Source organism: Anser anser, assembly GCF_964211835.1.
Source record: "Anser anser genome assembly, chromosome: 3".
Classification (NCBI taxonomy): domain Eukaryota; kingdom Metazoa; phylum Chordata; class Aves; order Anseriformes; family Anatidae; genus Anser; species Anser anser.
In genome coordinates, this window is record NC_139722.1 from 57,245,792 (window position 1) to 57,264,973 (window position 19,182).

The 19,182-nt window shown below is 41.9% G+C and overlaps 1 protein-coding gene across 12 annotated transcripts in view; it reads left to right on the top strand.

Annotated features, from left to right (window-relative positions):
* The first annotated feature begins 413 nt into the window (after positions 1-413).
* TPD52L1 (TPD52 like 1) overlaps positions 414-19,182 on the top strand; it is a 54,228-nt gene continuing 35,459 nt past the window's right edge. For 2 of the 12 annotated variants that reach the window (XM_083828062.1, XM_083828063.1), the window contains exon 1: positions 414-630. In XM_083828062.1, coding sequence (XP_083684188.1) covers positions 612-630 — 19 coding nt within the window. In that variant the 5' untranslated portion in view covers positions 414-611. Of the gene's footprint in view, positions 631-992; positions 1,018-1,511; positions 1,597-5,281; positions 5,389-7,456; positions 8,567-8,672; positions 8,797-8,911; positions 9,154-9,696; positions 9,722-9,880; positions 10,053-19,182 lie in introns of those variants that run through there. The other 10 variants (XM_083828066.1, XM_083828067.1, XM_083828065.1 and 7 more) reach the window with 10 other exon arrangements.

The window sequence follows — 19,182 nt, forward strand, 5'->3', positions numbered from 1 at the left end:
TTGGGGACGTGATTCAGCGGGTGACATCGGTGGTAGGGGGATGGTTGGACCAGATGGTCTTGGAGGGCTTTTGCAACCTGAGTGATTCTGTGACACGGAGGCCTTGGAGCCTTGCCCCCGGCCTCGGGGTGCCGGCGGGGTCCCAGGAGGCGCCTGGACCGTGCCCTCACAGGCCGTGACGTGCCGTGCCGTGCCGTGCCGTGTCAGGCCGTGCCGTGTCAGGCCGTGCCGTGCCGTGCCGTGCCGTGTCAGGCCGTGCCGTGTCAGGCCGTGCCGTGCCGTGCCGTGCCGTGTCAGGCCGTGCCGTGTCAGGCCGTGCCGTGCCGTGCCGTGTCAGGCCGTGCCGTGCCGTGCCGTGTCAGGCCGTGCCGTGTCAGGCCGTGCCGTGCCGTGCCGTGCCGTGCCGTGCCGTGCCGTGCCGTGCCGTGTCAGGCCGTGCCGTGCCGTGCCGTGCCGTGCCGTGTCAGGCCGTGCCGTGCCGTGCCGTGCCGTGCCGGCAGGTGTCGCCGCCCGGCTCCGCGGCGCGGGGGCGGGGAGCGGCGGCCCGGCGCCGTCAGAGAGCCGCTGCTCGGCGCGGGGCGACGGCGGCTCCGGTGGGGCCGTGCGGGGCCATGGAGCCGCAGGCACGGGGTGAGTCCGGCCGGCGACGGGACAGCGGGGACAGCGGGCGGGGGGAGGCTGGACCCGGTGCCGGGGGAGCTCAGCCCGGAGCCGCGGTCCCCCCGGGGGAAGGCAGGCAGGCAGGCAGGCAGGCGGCAGCCGGGGCGGCTCTCGCCGCTTGGCAGCGAGCATCTCCTTTGGGTGCTGAGGCTCCTGGGGTCAGGGCAGCCGCTCGTCCCTCTCTGGGTGAAACTGATCAGAGGAGAAAGTTTTCGTGCGAGGTTCGGGTGAGGTGCGGGTCGGACGGAGGTGTGCAGCCTGCACAGATCGCGTTCCTCTCAAGGTCTTGCTTGTGTTTTCTGAAGAGCCTTTTGGCTTCATCATGCGTGTCCACAAGCCCACAGCACTAAGCAGGCGGTAGGACAAATATTTCCTTAAAACCGGAATGCTTAGAAACTGTGTTATCTCATCTGTCTAATAAATAGGGGGAAGAAGGAAGGGGGGAGACATTTCCCTTTTGAAATTAAGTGTCAAAACATTCTTCCAGGATAGGTAAAAAAAAATTGCATTAAACAAAAATAAAGGAGGCAAATGGGTACTGCAAGTGCTGTTGTGCGTAAAGGTTTTACATCGGGAAGGTGCAGTTCCTGATGCTTGGGAAGGAGAAGGGCTTTCTGGCTAAACCATGCTGTGTGTGCCGTGGCTACACGCAAAATTGTGGCTCTTTGTGGCTACATTGGCAAAATAGACATGTTGCTTAGTTTCTGGTGGTTTTAGAAGTCAGCATAAACATTATAGCGAAAGGCTGTTATCTAAACCAAACACATCTGTACAGACACAACAGCGGGAGATCCTGTTCTTTGAGCGGGAGCTTCGTATGGTAAAAGTTCTGATCGTTTCTTGTTTTGCAGAGTTGGTGGAAGATTATATCTGATTCCAGTTAGCCAGATAGTGGTATATATTCATTTGAATTACCTTTCCCTGACTAATAAGCATGTAAGTAAATATGTTAGAATCATAGAATCAGGGGGATTGGAACTAGATGATCTTGGAGGTCCCTTCCAACCCAAGCCATTCTATGATTAAGGTTGGAAAAGACCTCCAAGATCATCTGGTCCAAGCATCCCCCTACCACCAATGTCACCCACTAAACCATGGCCCTAAGCACCACGTCCAACCTTTCCTTAAACACCCCCAGGGACCACCTCCCTGGGCAACCCATTCCAATGCCCGACTGCTCTTTCTGAGAAGAAATGTCTCCTCATTTCCAACCTGAAATGTTCTTAGTTGTGTTAGTATTCTTAATGTTCTTAGTATGTGTTAAAAATTCAAGCCAATAAAATGTGTCTTCCTAATCTATGTTGTGGTCAGTAGCTCTGCTACTGCCACAGGAAGGTCTTTTTCTTTAATAACTTGATATGAATGAGTATCTGTTAGATACTGGGGGAATATAAAAGCATTTTGTATTGCTTGGCTTTATCTAATTAGGGATTCTTAACTACCAGTGCAGTGTTTTTGTTGTTGTTTGTTTGTTTGTTTGTTTGTTAATCTTAAACTTAATTATAGTTGACAGAAAGATGAATACAGGCCTCTTTGAGGCTATACCGTCAGTTCTTCTCAGTTCTTAAGTCACTTTTTTCTTCTATTTTTCAACTGTCTGTTTTATTCCTGCAGTTTCTCAGAACAGTCTTCCATTACTTTAAAAAAAAATAATAATCTTTCTTTGATACACTAGCAGCACAAGCTAAGAGTTTTGTGGTAAGTATTTGCAAGTCAGCAAGTTTCTGTTCCAAAATGTCCTTTTTTCCTTGTAGACTTAATTCAGTGCATGCTACTGCAGTTACGGAGCCTTTTGGCAAAAAGGGTTTAATATATATGTCTCTAATACAGTTGAATTCAATGAAGTACATCTAAGCACTGTGCAAAAATCTGAATTTTTCAATTCCACTATGCCATTTGCAGAGCACAGTTATGGGAGGTTACTAGCAAAACAGTAGCAATTTGCTTTGGAAAAAAAATGCAAAAACCAACAAACAAACAAAACCACTGAATTCAAGTAGCTGCTTAAGCAGCTGGAGAAATATTTATACATTTTAATGAGTTTATGAATTACTTCTAAAGAACCTTCAAATACCCACAGAGAAATGAATCCTGAATAGTTTGTTCCAGTGCGCTCTGCACTGTCATTGCATTGCAATTGAAAAGACAAAGTAAAATCTATACATTTGAAAGCACTGCTGAATTGCTCCTATTTAGCATTTTGAAGGCTTTCTTCAAAAGGACTTTTCTAAATAAATCTGTGCCATTTTATATCCTCCTGAAGGGAGGCCATGCCTGGGTAGATCAGCTTCATGTTCAGGAAATATAAAAAGTGGATTTCTTCAGAACAGGAAAATATGTTTTGTCAGAATTTTTACATACTGGCATGAATCAGCCTTATAAATCTTACTCCAGCTGTGCGGGGAAAAAAAGTATTATTCCATGTAACTGAGTCAAGGTACTGCATAGAGGTCACAGCAAGTATCAGGAGGTTGTGTGGTGCAAGGCACAGCACGTTTGCCTATGGTCCAAAGATTGTGAAAGTTAAATGCTCTGATATTTAGCCGAAAGCAATAGCAAGATTTCATGGACTGAAACGGAATTACTGTTATACTTAAGTGTACTAAATATGTCTTGCAGCATTTGATGCCAACTAGATAAGACAGACTACCAGGTGGAGAATATTAGTAATTAACATTAAAATTATTTTCTACAGAAATAACCATACCTTCCATGTAAACAAATTCACACATAATAAACATCATAAATTGTACTTTACGTAAGTTGTACCTTTAAGCCTCTGGCTGGTTGTCTTACATCACGTTTTCCTCTGAATGGTCCTTGGAGCTAGGTGATCCTGGGAACGTCAGCTATACATAGGTACGTGCTAAAAATTCAGTAACGATTTATTTGTTTTTCTTCTGGCTATCAGGCATTTTTAAAGAGAAAACTTTGGAAGTCAGAAGAGCAGCGCTCCTGTCTGAGAGACAGGAAGATCAGAACTGTGTATTTGTGTCTCTTGATACTTGTTCTGCTTCAGGTCTAGATTAACTCACTGTCCTGTGTAGTCCTGCTTTCTAGTTTAAAATTGTAAATGTCCTCTAATTATCATAATACTATGGATGTTTTTGTCTGTCCTTTATCAGAGGATTCCATGTTACTCAACTCTGGAGCTTTGCTCTTAATACTTTTCTCTCCTTTTGCAATGCTTCTCCTTTTTTTTCTTGTATCCAGCTATAGTCTTACTTCCTGTCATACTCCTCTTGTGTCATCTCTTGACTCAAACTCTGATGAAGCTCTGAGGTGCATCTTTCTGCTCTTTACCCTTCTACCTACTCAAAATCTTTGCAGCTGTTGCTGTTACATCTCTGGCAAAACCTGGTCAAATGATAAAATCTAGTTTGAAGTACATGACATGCACAGCTAAACTGGGAATTTGCAACAAGGAAGACAGGTACTAGCTCCAGTGAAAGACATTAGAAAACTGCAGCTAAAGTTCCTTTTCAGTTTTCTCCTAACTTGCAATTTATTCTACCATATATGTGCTCTTTCCCACCACTGAAAAGTATTTGCCTATGCTTGGCAGGGCATCTCCCTGTCCTAGGAATTCTTCTTACAGCTGTTCCTGGCACATCTGCTGCCAGTAGTTACGCATTTTAGCCATAGTGGTGTGCCCAGCTAGAGTAAAATACAATACCTGTCAAGTACTGGGGTGAGAGCTGTAATAAGTTTGTAAGTTAGACTCATCCTCGTTGAGTCCTGTGTCTCATAAGCCTGTAGCACAGCATTGCTTTCCAGCTGATGTGCTCCACCTGTGGTCCTCAGGCCAGTTACATCTGGCACGTGAGGTTACAGAGCAGGACAGGCAGCACGTGCCCTTTGTCTGGAGCTTATGATCAGAAGAAAGTCATTAGAGGCTGCAGTGTTAACACTATGGCCCTTTCCTGTCGTACTGGCACGTGCTATCTCAGTCTGATGGTGTTAGCCTGGTACGGTGTACAAGACTCCTTGGAACAGGGCACTGGCAGCTTGGGCAGCATTCTTTTCCATTCTTGCTCCTAAATAGAATCACAGAATCGTTAGGGTTGGAAAAGCCTTCCAAGATCATCTGGTCCAACCATTCACCTACAACCAGTATCACCCACTAAACCATGTCCCTAAGCACCAGGTCCAACCTTTCCTTGAACACCCCCAGGGATGGTGATGCACTTACTAATAAAAAGATAATGAATCTGGGTAGAGGATCTCACTGTGGGAGAGGTTGCTTGGCAGCAGCTCTGTGCTGTGACAGTCTCACCAAAGGGCAGTCTTACTGGGGAGGGCAGCAGCTTCCCTTAAGCTCGTGTTTGAGGTTGGTAGCTTTACCAAGGAGCATTGACTTTTGCTCTGTGTTAACCTTTCCTCTAGGTGCTGAGTCAAATCACTGGCTTGGGGCTGATTTACTGCAGTTGTTCTATGAGAAGAAAATCCCTCTACTCTGTTGAGTCCATCAGCATAGGTTTGTCAGTGTTGATACATGAGATGAGGCAAGGGGAACCTCAGTTTTCTTGCCCAGCAGCAGCTGCTAGTTCCTTCTGTTGTGAGCAGTGCATTTATATTCCCCACCTACCTTTACAAGGGTTGGGTGTGCCTGCCTCTGAGGCTTCAGCATCCACTCTGTTATCCAGGAGTTTGTGCCATCTCCTTGCTGCCCTCTGGAGCTCATCATTGCCCAGCTTCGGAAAGCAGGAGAGAGGACTTACCAAAAAGGTCAGGAGGATATTGGGATAATTGGACTGGCCAGCAAAAACCTGTACGTATGACTGCGTGGTGGAAGTCTCAGCTGCTGTCTTAATACGATGGCATGACGATGAGGTCAAGTGAAAATGATAGGGCTGTAACTTATAGTGGGATTCTTAAATATTTAACAAGAGTGCCCAGAGCTTGAGATAATTGATCTTGTATCATTCATCCATTTTTACACTAGATGGAGGGGAATGCATGGAATGAGTTATCAGTAATATCAGATTTTAAGCAAATAAATGTCCGAAATAAAATGCAGTGCTGCTGTTTTACCCTTTTGAACCTGTACTACTTGCAGCTTAATGACACTTGTCACAAGAAGAGATTCAGTTCGCTGAGGCTGAGAAAAGCTGAGTGGTTTCATGCTACACAAGAGAACTGAGAATAGAACAATGGTGGGATTTGGAAAAGAAAAAAGGACACCTCCTCTAAAATCCAGGGCCAGTCTTATGAGGCACTGTAACCTTGTCACTTTTACAATGATGAAGATACAAAATGCAGAACATACGAAATGAAACATATCAGACACCAAAACAAGTTTTTAAATGCTTGCTCAATTTTTTTATCCTATATCTTTATTTTCACTGGGCTGCTGATACAAGTCTTACTATGAGGCAGCTCAAGTACACTCTGAGTCTGCTTTCTGTCAGTCTTCTCTAAGGCATTTGTGGAAAGATTAGTTTGTTAATGGTATTCTGATGTGCCTTGCTGACTTGTCCAGTACAGTACAGGAAAGTGTGGAGCTTTTAAGGAGCTGTGCTTAGGGCGCATGTTGCTTGAAGTTCAAGGATGTAGCACAAGCTTGTCAGAAGACTACAGAGTGGTTGAAGTATATTCTGTATGGACGTATTAAAGCGTGTAATTGTGGTTCAGTAGTTTGTTCTAGGGTAATCCTGAAATTTGGTTTTATAAAAACTGTAGTCAGCCTTCATTTCAGAAAGTATTTTAAGGGTAAAATTAGATCTTACTAATCAGAAAATACTTCTTGGAGTAATACAGAAGTACTAGACCTGGGCAGGCTAGTTTTGTTTGGTATCATTCATATCATGTAGAAACACAGTTACAATGACAAATTTTAGAAATGGGGTCTACTGGTGCTCTCTAAAATGGATATTTTGACTGCAGCATTCTCTAAACCCCTGACATACTAGAAATGGTGAGAGGGAACTGAAAAATCTGTATTCTATTGCATTGCACTGACCTTCTCAAAAACCTTAGGCACAGTAGTTGGTTTGTGTGATTCACTTAGACAGAGGTACTGCTGCATGGACATCTTTGATATCCATGGATCAAAATCATATTGTAATGTCTGGGTAGGCCATCGTTACTTTTCTGCATTCAGGTATGGTTTAGTGTTACAGGTGGATAACTGTAAAAGACATGATAACTTGGCAAGTGCATGTGTTGCACTTTAGCATTGAATCTACTTTTCTTTCTCATGTCATCTCATTCCCTTTCTCTTTTGATTTGTAAAATGAAGCTGAATATTAGCAGTGAGTTATTATTTGCTTTCCCAGGCCCCAAGGGACCAGATCTTGCTCATACTATTGCTTCATCTTTTAAGAGCTATCCTTTCTGTTTTCTGTTTTCATTTGTATGACCTGACTTCTGCCTTGGTTTTGCTTTAACTTGTGAAACACTGTCCCTCTTTAGCCATCCAAATATATGTTGTCTCTCTCTTTAGTAACTGTGCCTCATTGTAAAGATACATTAATAGTTGCCAGTTACTAATTTATAAATTGCAAGTAAAGTATGAAAACATGATAAAAACTACATATATGGATTTAAAAGGCTGTATGATTTATATTCTGTAAATGTTTATAAATAGTGTCTGAAGAGAGACGATGCTTTCCATGTTTGCTTCTTTAGGAAAAATGTAGGTGGGTCTGCATTCACCTGTTTGTTCAGGTGTTCTGTGTTCACCAGTTCCCTCCCTGGACAATTGCCTTGTCACCTGGGTGAAACTAAGGTGGTGGATGCTTGTGGTTAGAAAAGGGTTGCTCATAACCATCTTAAAGTTTTACAATACTTTTTCATAATTTCCTTGGAATAGTTGCTTTCAGTATGGTTTAGGTGATAGATTGACAGATATCATAGATAGATAGATAGATATCATTAGATGATTTTGCTTATAACTTGTGCTGATGTTGCTTTAAGCATTTTAGGAGCTTATCTAATTCCTCTTTCTATGTTTAACACTAATTAAAATGTTATTAACTCCACTGAGTAGATCTCAGGTCAGTCACTCTAGGGAAAGCCAACAGATTTTTAGAGGACGACTATTTGAAGTGAATGTGTTCTTTCTTTACTGGGTTGGTACATGCTAAATTTTCATTAAAAAGTGATCAGAGAGAGTTGTATTTAAACACAAGCAGATTTTCCTTAGAGAAAAGTAAAATGTACGTACATTGCAGAGTTAGAGTGGCAATTATACCAGGAACAGAAGATTATCTTCTGTTCAAAGTATTTTAATAGGCAGATGGCAGCTATTAACTTATTATTGTGGGAGGAAGGAATCAAAGTCATAATCAGGGAGAATGATGTTTGCCATGTAATTAAACTATCTAACTGGTGCTGTACACTATTATGTGCCTCTGAGCATACTGAAGAACCAGTGAAACCATGTGGTCTTACAAGAGTAGGTCCTTCAGTCATGTTGTGGGTCAGATTGCGCAGAAACATTGATTAGAGGGGGGAAAAAAGATGATGGTGAAGAAGGAACAATTACTCGAATAGGCTGATTTAAAAAAAAAATGTCTGCTGAATGTTGTTACTCCTATAAACTGATTCACAGTTCAGTTTAAAAGATTTAAGTAAAGTCTTTGCAGAGTTAAATAACATACGTTGTCAGGAAACTTGAAGACATATACTATGGGTGGAGAAAAATATTTCTGTCCCCTGTGGTTTTAAATTGCTTCAAAAAATAGAGAAGCATAGATAATGAGCAATTTATGCAAAGTCTACATTAAGCAAAAGGAAAGGAGGAGTGTGTGTAATAGTCTGTACCATTCCAGAGAGGTTCAAAGATGATCTAGATCCAGAATTCAAAGGCTAGTTAGCTGTGTCTGTGTCAACACAGAAATATGGCAGGAGTGGTATTTTTGTTGTAGTGAAGTGCCACAAATGAGAATTGGACTGGAGAAAGGTGAGTAAGCAAGAATGCAATGTTAACATTTAAGATGAGTGGAAATAAAGGCATCAATGGAAGTTATTAACAGAGACACAGGCATTGGAATACTGTTTTATTTCAGGAAATGACATCGTGTTATGCCCATCCTACAACAACATCCTTAGAAGAATCTTCTTATATGAGGCAGCAGAAGAGCGCAGAAAAGAGCCAGACTCTCCTTTGGTCTCTTCTCAGACCTTCTTAAGGTACAGAAGGTGCAATAGGGATGATAGCAGACAGGGTAATGTGTATGGCTTGGGGCAGAGGTTTGGGTGATGCTCTTAAAACTGTGATCTAATGCAGTTGTGAGGGGGTAGATACTCAGGTGGTGCTCCCAACCCTCTTCCTTCTCTCGTCAATGTGCTTGCCATTAGCTGTACCCAGAGCAGCTGTCCCTCCTTGGTTTGGGGATTATCTTCCCTGTTGATCTTCAAGGAGGAAGAACAAGCTTTGTCTGTGATGGTGGCCGCTGTGGCTGATACCTGAGTGTGAATCAGGGACCTCAAAGATGGAGGCTGTACGGTGTGGCTGGAAGCGCCTGCCAGTCTCCATATCCTGGCCTAGTAAGTAGTCACTTGTCCTGGAACACTATCATTTGTGTAACCCAGGCCGCCTACAGAGGCATATCTCCTGTCCTCAAACCCTACCCAAGAGAAAAGGCCGAGCAACCTGTTTCTATGGGAACTTCACAGACACCCGGGGCCCTAAGCCCCAGATGCCTCCACCCACAGGCTCACAAAGCCAACACGTTTCTTTGTAATTGCGTGCTACAAAACACTGAGTGGGCAAAGGCACAAAGTGCTGATGCCAAAAACTGTGAGGACCTTAGCATGTAGCTGAACATTAAGAGCAGAATAATAAATACACCGTTTCACAATTCAAGGTGCTGGCTAAAAGACTACAGGAAGAACAAATGAACCTTTGGTTTGAACAGGCCCAGCTTGATGGTGCTATTCTGGTTGAGGAGTATTTTGTGGGGGCTACGTCCAAAGAAGTCATGCCACTAACTCCAGTGATGTTTAATTGGGAAACTCCAGGTTTATCAGGTCAACCATCAGTAGGAATGACTGCCTGGATGTAAGGCTGTGCACTTGCAAGCAGTGAGGTGGCACAGGTTAAAGCTACTTTTCAGTAGGTTTGGAGTAATTGTTTTAACAAATAATGTTATCTTAAAGGGCGTATGCAAGGGAATGCATGATAAAATGGTTAACTTTAAAATAATACTGACAAAATAAGCTTTATTTTTGTTGGTTTTAAAGGGTCATTTGTATGTAATCATTTGTATTGCAGATGGAGGCTTCCAAGAGTAGGTCAAGTTCCTGCAGGCAAGCCTGGTGGAAGTCTGCCCTATCAGATAATCACCCCTTTGGAAGGCAAAAGTGAACTGGCACCAAGTAGCTCATCGTAGTTCCAGGGAGTTAAGGGCTACTCCAACCAAAGCTGGTGTGATGCTTAAAAACAGGTTTGTGAGAGGAAGGACACAAGAGCTGCCTGGTATGTGGCCTGTGTTGATTCGCTACTGCTTCAGGATAGCCATGAGCTCTTATGTAGTTTAACATCAGCATTTAAGAAAAGCTTTGGTGGCAGGATATGTGCCTTCATCCCAACATTGTGGGTGAATTATTGTCAGTAATTTATAACTGTGATACTGCCTACTAGGCTGAGTCACAGGTCATGGACCTTATGTGCCAAGCAGTATGCAAAAAGGCAGTCCTGGTCCTTAAAAACTGTAATCTTTACTCTCCCAACATGAGGGACTGAGCAGGTATCAGGAGGGATAATTTGTCCCTTTTCTTTCAGCACTCCTAATTCTGTTTTAGTGTATGTCAAAGTGCTGAGATTTAATCTGTATTAAAGCAATGGGAATTATGAATTTGAGCCTGAAGAGAATAAGACTCTGTCATGTACCCAGTTATAATTGTGTGCTGTGTATTTTCCATAGGGAGTTTACAAGATCAGAAGTGGCATATCTGCCTTATATGTTGAGATAGCTAGTTTTGTTTAAAAAAAAAAAAAAAAGGTGCTGGCTGCAAGATTCTTCTCATTTCTAATTAGACTTCTAAAGATCTTATTACTTATGCTTTCTGTGATCTAAAGGATACAAATTACAGCTACTTGAGGAATTTCTTTTTTAATTAAAAAATAACACTTTATCGCCTCTTGTAACACAGATACTTTGTTGGAAATTAATTGAGGAGACTCATGTGTTTAATTATACTGCAGTTAGATTGCTATCTAGCGATACTCTTTTGCACCTGGGTTTAGAAAAGTACAGCAAACTGATCCTTTCTTGGGAGAGGAAGGTTATTAAATCATGCCATTAAGCTTCTGTGATTTTTGATTCAGTGAAGCAGATGTGTGAGCTTAATTATACAGTTGGTGGCAGCACAGTCACTTCTACCAGCTGAGGATGGGACCCAAGATGCCTGTCTATTCTGAGATTGGAAAAATGTACCTTTGTGTATTTTTAGTGTGAAAGGGTGGGTTTAAAATTTTAACTGACAACTTCCACCTCTGACTGCCAGCATTTCCATGTCATAGCTCTTATCTTCCCCTATGTTTCTTATTCTTGAGTCTGATTATATATGCTTTATTCCTTCACTTGTGTTATGCAGTCTGTTAGAGTTTCTAGAGTACCTAATTTGTAGAGAACAAGTCTCCTTTGTGACTCAGTGTCATCCACTTTCTCATTCCCTATTATTCCATCGTGACTTCATCTTCTTTCCTTTTTTTTTTCTTTTTCTTTTTTTTTTTCTGTTCTGCCTAAAGAAAGGGAAGAGATGATAGCTCTTCCACTTGTGGCATCTTTTTCTCTCCCTTGACCTCATGGAAGGTTGTGCAGAATGATCAATAGAAAGCACAGTAAGTGGTACAATACTGTCATTACTTTCAGTATTGACATAATAGAAGCATCTGCTGTCTTTAAACTGTTGCATTTCACAACAATTGCTTTGTATTTCCATAGCTACAGCTTAGAAAGCAATGTCCCCGTTGTCTTCCCCGGGTAGGCAGGATTATTATTTTATACAAAGCAAGCTACACATTTTTGGATAAAATGCTTAATAACGTGACAACCAAGCATTTCTGGATGTTAGTTAATTATTTTGTTTGGAAGATCAGTTCCTAGGTTGAAGCTTGGTACCTACTTTTTAGTAAGTGATATATGTATTTTCACCACTATTGCTGTTTTCTCTTACCTATTGGACTTTTTGATTATCATCTCAAAAAACACCCTTTACCAATGTGTGTGGCTTCTCAGTGTCGTGGTCAAGCTGTGGAGATGGTTCTCTGCCAATTATTTTTTGCACCGGTTGTCTTCTTCCACCATGTAACTGTGTTAGTGGGGAAAAATAACACAGTGAGATCCTCAAAGTATAATTACTTTTCTGTTTAAAAAAAAAAAAAAGTGAAAATAGAGAATTAGCACACTACAACTGGCTGCTTATCCAGGGACTTCAAATAAAAGTGTTCCTTTGTTTGGAAACCTGACAGTCTGCCTCATAGTTAGGGACAGATGCCTGGTTTGAGGGAGTTAAGAGATGGGATGGAAAGCCTAAGGTCTGTAGTGAGCTGCTCCAGAGTGACTGAGAACATTTCTTCTGAGATGGTCAGCTGTATCCAGGAGGTCTTGAACACCCAAAAGCTGTGCTCCTTCCTTCTCCTTGACACTATGCTGGGCCCAAAGCCCAGTGGAGAGAGGAAAAGATCTGCCCGTCTATATCTCCTCTTACAGGGAGCATACTTGAAGAAGGGAGATCGAGCCCCAGGAAGGGGGCTTTATGCCTTTGGTCAACGTGACCAGTGTGGCTTGAGTTCTTCCCTCTCTGAACCAAGAAGAACCCAGCCTCTAGTTTTATTTCCCAATCGTAGCTTCAAAACCAATCTTCCTTCTACTTTGAGTTCTGAGTCCTCTAGGAGAAAGACAGTCTGTGTGGTAATTGTGGAGTTCAAGCAGTTTTAGACTTTTCCACAGATTGAGCCAAACACAGAAGAGATCCTCCTTCATGTTCTTTCTTTTCTAGTTGGATTAAATGAAAGCATATCTTCCCATTTAGATCTTCCTGTGGTAACAGGAGCACAGAAAGGGTCCTGGAAATCTTTGCGATTTTTAATATTTTTTTTTCTAATCAGTTTAGTTTTTTTATTTTAAGTGCTTCTAGGCCCCCTTTCCCACCCCCACACTACTCCCCTTAATCTCTGTATCTGGCATTAATTCTACATTATAAAGAAGATCAAAGACACTAATGCAATGTCTGGACAGTGCCTTTGTTCTACTTACCATTTCATCCCTTTGAAGTTTTAATTGCAATTTAAATTTGTACACAAGTTTTTTCTAATATTAAATAAGATGGAGTTGTGCATACCTTGCTTTGCTGTTAGCTGCAATGTAATGACATGGCAAAAGAAGCTGTGATGTTGTTTTGCTTAGTCTAAGAGTTACACAATTAGAAGATGTTTTCTTCCTTTGATATGAATGCTAGATAACGAGGTAGGTATGCTATTTTTAACAGGTCATGAAACAAAAAATTAGAGCAGTGAAAGGACTTCAATACTCGACTGTTTTGTTAGAGTAAAGGATCATGTTCTATTTATTTCTCTGAAATAAACGTTGGGGAATGTACACAAGCAAAAAATTGTTGTTCTTGCCTTTAACTTTATTGTCACCGTGGTTAATTCAGCAGACATCACTGCCAATAATGTGTTGTTGCATTTTTGTTTTAACAAGGTCAATGTACAAGAATTAGCCTAATAGTTATACTGTAATAGTGCCTTTAATGGTGCCTCCCAGAGTTAAGCCTTGATCGAGCTTCTTTGTTGAGCCTGATAGTAAACAGAAGAAGTACAGAGAAGGCAGCGAGGTCTTGTTAGCTGACCATGAGAGATGGTAGGTTCATAGAATAGGTTCCAAGATTGCTTCTGCTCCTTTGATGTCGTGTGATTTATTTTTTTTTTAATTTTATTTTTTTCCCCATGAAAGAGAATTGCTGGGCACCAGACACAGCAACTAAGATTGAGTTCAGGAGAAATATGAATGATTTGATCTGGACAAGATAGAGGAGCAAGTAGATGCTAGTAAGTGGTGCTGTGTGGACTCACCATACCTCTAGCTTGATGTGCAACCTGTTAGTGGCCTGCTTGAATGAGATTTGGAGAGCCTTTACATTAGATGAATTCATGAAGGTCAATGCCTAAATTATTGTTCTGCTGGGAAAGGACACGAGATACAGGATGCCATGGATTCTAGTGTTGTCTGGTAATCTGTTAGGTAAAGCTCCAAATTCATCCTGGGAAGCTTGCAACACCTGTGCAAAGTAAAAGCCATTCAGTCTCCCAACAACCTCTGCCATTCTATGCAGGTGGAAAGTTCATTCCCAGGTCCAAATCTGGATATTGGTATGATTTTGAAATTATACCATCTGTGCATCTGAACAAATTTAATAACCTTAACAATCCCGGTTTTTCCTTTTATAAACCACAGCTAGAAACAGGGCATGGTATGTGGTGTTTCTTGGAAAAGTGGGGAAGGAGAGCTGGGAATGCAGCATGAATGCAATTCCTCCAAGAGGAAGCACATGTATCCTAGTTGGGAAAGGGAAGAACATTGGGAACCTCAGACCAATCCAGACCAGTCTTTTCATTTCTTTTTTTTTTTTTTTGATTCTGCTGTGAAATATCCCTCAAAATTAGATTTTAATCTCAGCTACTTTCAGCTCACTCCCCAAAGTGACCAATACTCCATGGCTCATAACTATGAGCTGTGCGTCCTTATGAGAGCAGTACTTGTGGGTGGGTTTATATGACACCCTTAGAGTGTACTGGAGGGTGATAGGCTGCTTCTTGGAAAGCTGCCCATGGAGGTTGGCTCGGTCATCATCAGACACAATATTTCCCTCTGTGTGGAGGCTCTAGTTGCAAATGTGAGAGATGGCGGAATCTATAGAGAGAAAGCAATAATTGGGAGAAATTTTCTGCTATCCTTTGCAGAGCAGTACATTGCAGAGATGCCCACAAACTCTGAGCAACTGATATATACCTTGATCCAAAGTAGAATTTCAAGGCTCAAGAGCAGTATATTATGTTGTCATAATATATATGCCTGAGCTGATAAGCATCACTAACTACAAGAAAGGAAGTCTACTGATGCAGCTGTAGCCTGAATTTAAGCTGGCTGATAGAGCCATATATTGAGCTCCATTTCAAAAATAAATATGTCCTAATTGTAACAACTCTGCTTATTGTAGCTATGTAATCGATGGCATTGCTAACGCAGACCTTGACTTCCATTCAGCAGGATTAATCCATTAGCATAATGCATCGCTATGGACTGGTCTGGGGAGAATCAGATCTTATGGTCATAGAATTACATGAGATTCAGGCCAGTGAAGTCAGTTTGTCCTGGTTTCTGCTGGGACAGTTAGTTTTCTTCCTAGTAGCTGTATGGTGCTGGGTTTTAGATTTAGGAAGAGCACAGTGCTGATACCAGAGGGATGTTTCAGTCACTGCAGAGCAGTGCTTGCACAAGCCAACGCCTTTCCTGCTCCTGGTGCTGCCCGGCCAGCGAGGAGGCTGGGGGTGCCCCAGGAGCTGGGAGGGGACACGGCCAGGACAGCTGGCCCAGGCTACCCAAAGGGATGTCCCACACCGTGTGGTGCTGCGTGGAACAGTAAAACTGGGGGGTTGGCTGTTGGGGGGGGGGGTAGGGGGCTGCTTGTGCGCTGGCTGGGCATTGGTCCATGGCTGGTGAGCAACTGCATTGTGCGTCACTTGCCTTGTATATTCTTTATTATTACTATTACTTTTTTTTTTTTTCTGTCCTATTAAACAGTCTTTATCTCAACCCACAAGCTTTTACTTTTTTTCCTGATTCTCTCCACCATCCCACTGGGTGAGGGGGATTGAGTGAATGGCTGTGTGGTGCTTAGCTGCCTGCCAGCTTAAACCACAACACAGTTAACTTTAACAATCAGACTAGGAATTCTAGTAGAGTAGGGTTATTTTAGTGTGTCTACTTTTGTGAGCATGCAGTTAAAACAGCTTTAGTTTCCTGCACATAAAACCAGTTGGCAAGTTGTTAATAATGATTCTGAGTAGGCATTTATTTGTCACTTCATGTGGAAAACTGTTAGCTGTTGGGAAATTTTGCAACTTTGAAATTTTGTGCTTTCTAACTTTTGTCAGATAGGGTCCTCACTGGAAGTTAATAAGTAATAAGTATTTCTCTAATTCTGTAAATTAGGAGAAGGAGTAACTTAAATTAACTTTATAGCTTCCCCATATTTTCTGTGGGCTGTTGTGAAAGCAGAGCCTTGAAATGTTACCTAACTGGATTTGTGACCTCCCAACAAGTGGTCTTTTTGTCTGCGTCTTGCACAACCGAAATCGAAGCAAACCATTCAGGGCCTAGGATTCCACTGCAAGGGAATGAGACTTGACAGGGTCTCCAGAGGCTTGAGAGCAAACATGGGTAGTTTAATAGAAAATAGCCTGCCTGTATATTGCACAAACTGTTCGTTGTGGTCATATAAAATAGCCATGGGTTAACTGATATTTTAATAAGCAGCTAGTGATCATTTGAATAGTATTATTTAAGGTAATCTAAAGCTAAAGGAAAAGATGAGACATCAATAACTGTGTAGATATATCAATGTAGTATGTACCTATATAGATTTTGATATATTTAATTCCAGGTGAATTAGAAACCAGTTAAATTCTTTCTACTGCCAAAGAAAAAAAACATGAAACAACCAAGAAAAGCTCTGTGTTGTATACTTGGTTGCAGCAACTCTCTATAAAGTGTATGTCTGTACATGCATATAGGTGAATGTCAGCATTAATAAAATGCCTTTTTTTTTTCTTGGGCAAAGTACGTAATTGCTGGAATTCAATGTACATGATGAAGTACAATAATGCAATGTTATCCTAAAATTCTAGCTTTAGGTGACTAAATGCAGCACTTTATGTTGTAGAAAAATAATAGGCTTTAACTATTTATCTGAATCAACTCATCCTTGTTTGTGTTTTTCATGAGCTGCTAGACTAAGAGTGTTTAACAAGACGTATAGCTAGATAACTAACACACTAAATAGGGTCCTACCTCATTCCTTGATTCTTAATTACTCAGGCAGTTAATTGGAGAATACAGGAGCTCACTGAGATTCCTAATTCTATTATGCTTCTGTATCTGGTACATCTGTAACCGATGTCTGAAAGGTGTATTGCTACCTAGTTGAAAGGACCCTACAGGTAAGGTGGGGTGGAAGCTGCGCTTCCTGCACAGAGCAGAAGGTGGAAGAATGCTTTGGGCTAGTATGAATGCTTTGTGCTCAGCAATACTAGCAATAGGAGCTGTTTTACTACCAAAATCAATAGTCACCCTTACTTGTATTGGTGTGAATCTAGCTGCAGGTTCCTGTTCACCCTGGGGACTACAACGTTAAGCTGTTTTATGAGTAGGAAAATCTCTATAGCATAATTTCCTGTGAATCAAGCTAATGCTGCAGTTTCCCCAGGGGCTGCGATGAACTCCCCTGGGTCAGATGCCGTAGTAACCTCACAGGAGGCGTGCTCTGGTGGAATGGATGCCATGGTGCTCAGAAGAGCAAACTTGGCCATTTTTTCTGTTGTTGTAAAAGAGATACTGTGAATGACTTTTGTTCTCTGTTTGGTTTCTCAGATATCTCATAAAAGAATGAGCAAATCTAGTATTCTGTCCGTCTGTGAAATCACTCTAAATCTTCTCTACCAACTGACTGTTTTCATCAAGCTTGTTGTAAAAGAGCTCTAACGCTGTCTGAAGTCTAATACAGGACTTAGTGGTTATTAGAGGAGAAATAGGGACAGGCACTTAAGTCAAAAAAAGAAAAGAAGGAACAAAGTCTTGTGAACCCTACTTGCAGACTGCCTTCCAATTGCTTGTGGACACTAAAATCTCTAGGGGTTAAGTTCTTTTATTCTTTATTCCTCCATTTCCTAAGCTGAAGACTAAGAGAGACAAACTAGAGAGAGGGAATCTGTGAGGGCAGCCCCAGACACTGAATTGATCAGGTCAGATTCAAGAAAGGAGTTTCTGTTGCTCAAGCAGGGAATAAACTGGGAAGTTCAGATGAGGTAGCACCGGAACTGGAACATCCTACCTGTGCTGATAGGCCTGCCCCAGGACTAAAGTGGTTCATCATAAGTGGTGAGGGGATACCAGTGAAGATGTCCTCAGCATAGAGTGGAATGGCAGTGGAAGGTGAAGTTGAAGACTGAAAGCTGCTTCTTTGGGGGGGGACAACAAAAAACAACCAAGGATCATGAGAGAAAGGCAGAGACTGAGAACAGCAATGGAGGAGTCAGAGAGTAGGTTGCTAGTAGGTTCCTTGTACTCATGTGAGGAAATTTAAGAATTGAGACTGGTTGAAAGAAGACCAAGATGCACAGTATGGTGGAGAGATTTTCAGACTGAAAGTCTGAGGTGACTGAAGTAAAGCCGATGCAGGACAGTGACCATTAGGGAGGACTGTGGTAGAGTCTTTAGAAAAACGGTGGAGGTGGAGGGATCAGACTAGATTTTAGGGGACTTGAGGCTTGTATGAGAAACAAGATCAGAATTGTGACAGGCACTGGGTAAGGTTGCAGAGGATCATGCAGAAGATTGACGTGCATGTGCATTTTTTTTGGAACGGATTTTTATTTCAGTAGTATTTTGAAGATCAAACTTGACCATTTGGTCTAATTAAATCTTACTCATTCTTTGGTGATTTTGGTCCATGCTGGCTTCCACATATCTGTCTATCCATTGTCTAACAGTTCTGGCCTCTTTACCTAGGCAATCCCAAACTAATACTATCCCTTAAGTACAGATCTGTCTCCTTCTTAGCTTAAGTATCAGCTGGTCCTAGATCTCCTCATCTCATGTCTTCTACTAATTCAGCCCCAAGACTTTCCTTAAGGGTTTTCAACCTTAACCCTATTGGCCCTAAGATTCACCCCAGTATTTCCAAGAGCTGCTGCTCCCCCATCTGTGAAGAAAAGGAGACTGCTGCCAAGACCACAGGGGAGTAAGTTTAGCCTGATTCCCATAGCAACTCTGTTAATCCTCAAAAAAAAAAAAAATCAAACAATTGTGTTTAGTATGGAGTGGGGCTAATAAAGGTAATTTGGGAGCATTCCTACTGAATAAATGTGCTTTTCTTTTGTTGTGACTTTGGCAATGTAGGATGTCCTGGCAAGTTGATTTTTGGGTAATAACAAAGGTAGGAACTTCTTTTAAATGCTTTCTTCTTTTTAAAACATTTTGTGCCTATGGGTGGTGCTCAACTTTTGCATATGGTGCCAGACAGGGGATCTGCACCTGCGTTACTTCTCTTTATCTTACCACTCATGGGAGGCTGTAATTAGTAAGACTGAGTTTGCCACATTGTGCTCTGCGGTGAAGCTGCTGCTAAGAATCAAATCTGTTCTATTCTGTTAAATAGGAGGAAATCCAGGTACACTGTGGGTGTCTATATGGAAGAAATGTTGAAAGGCTTGGGGGAGTTTTGCTTTCTTCTTTTTCTTTCTGCATACTGAATGAAGTACTCAGTTTCACATTGTTGAATACTCTAGGC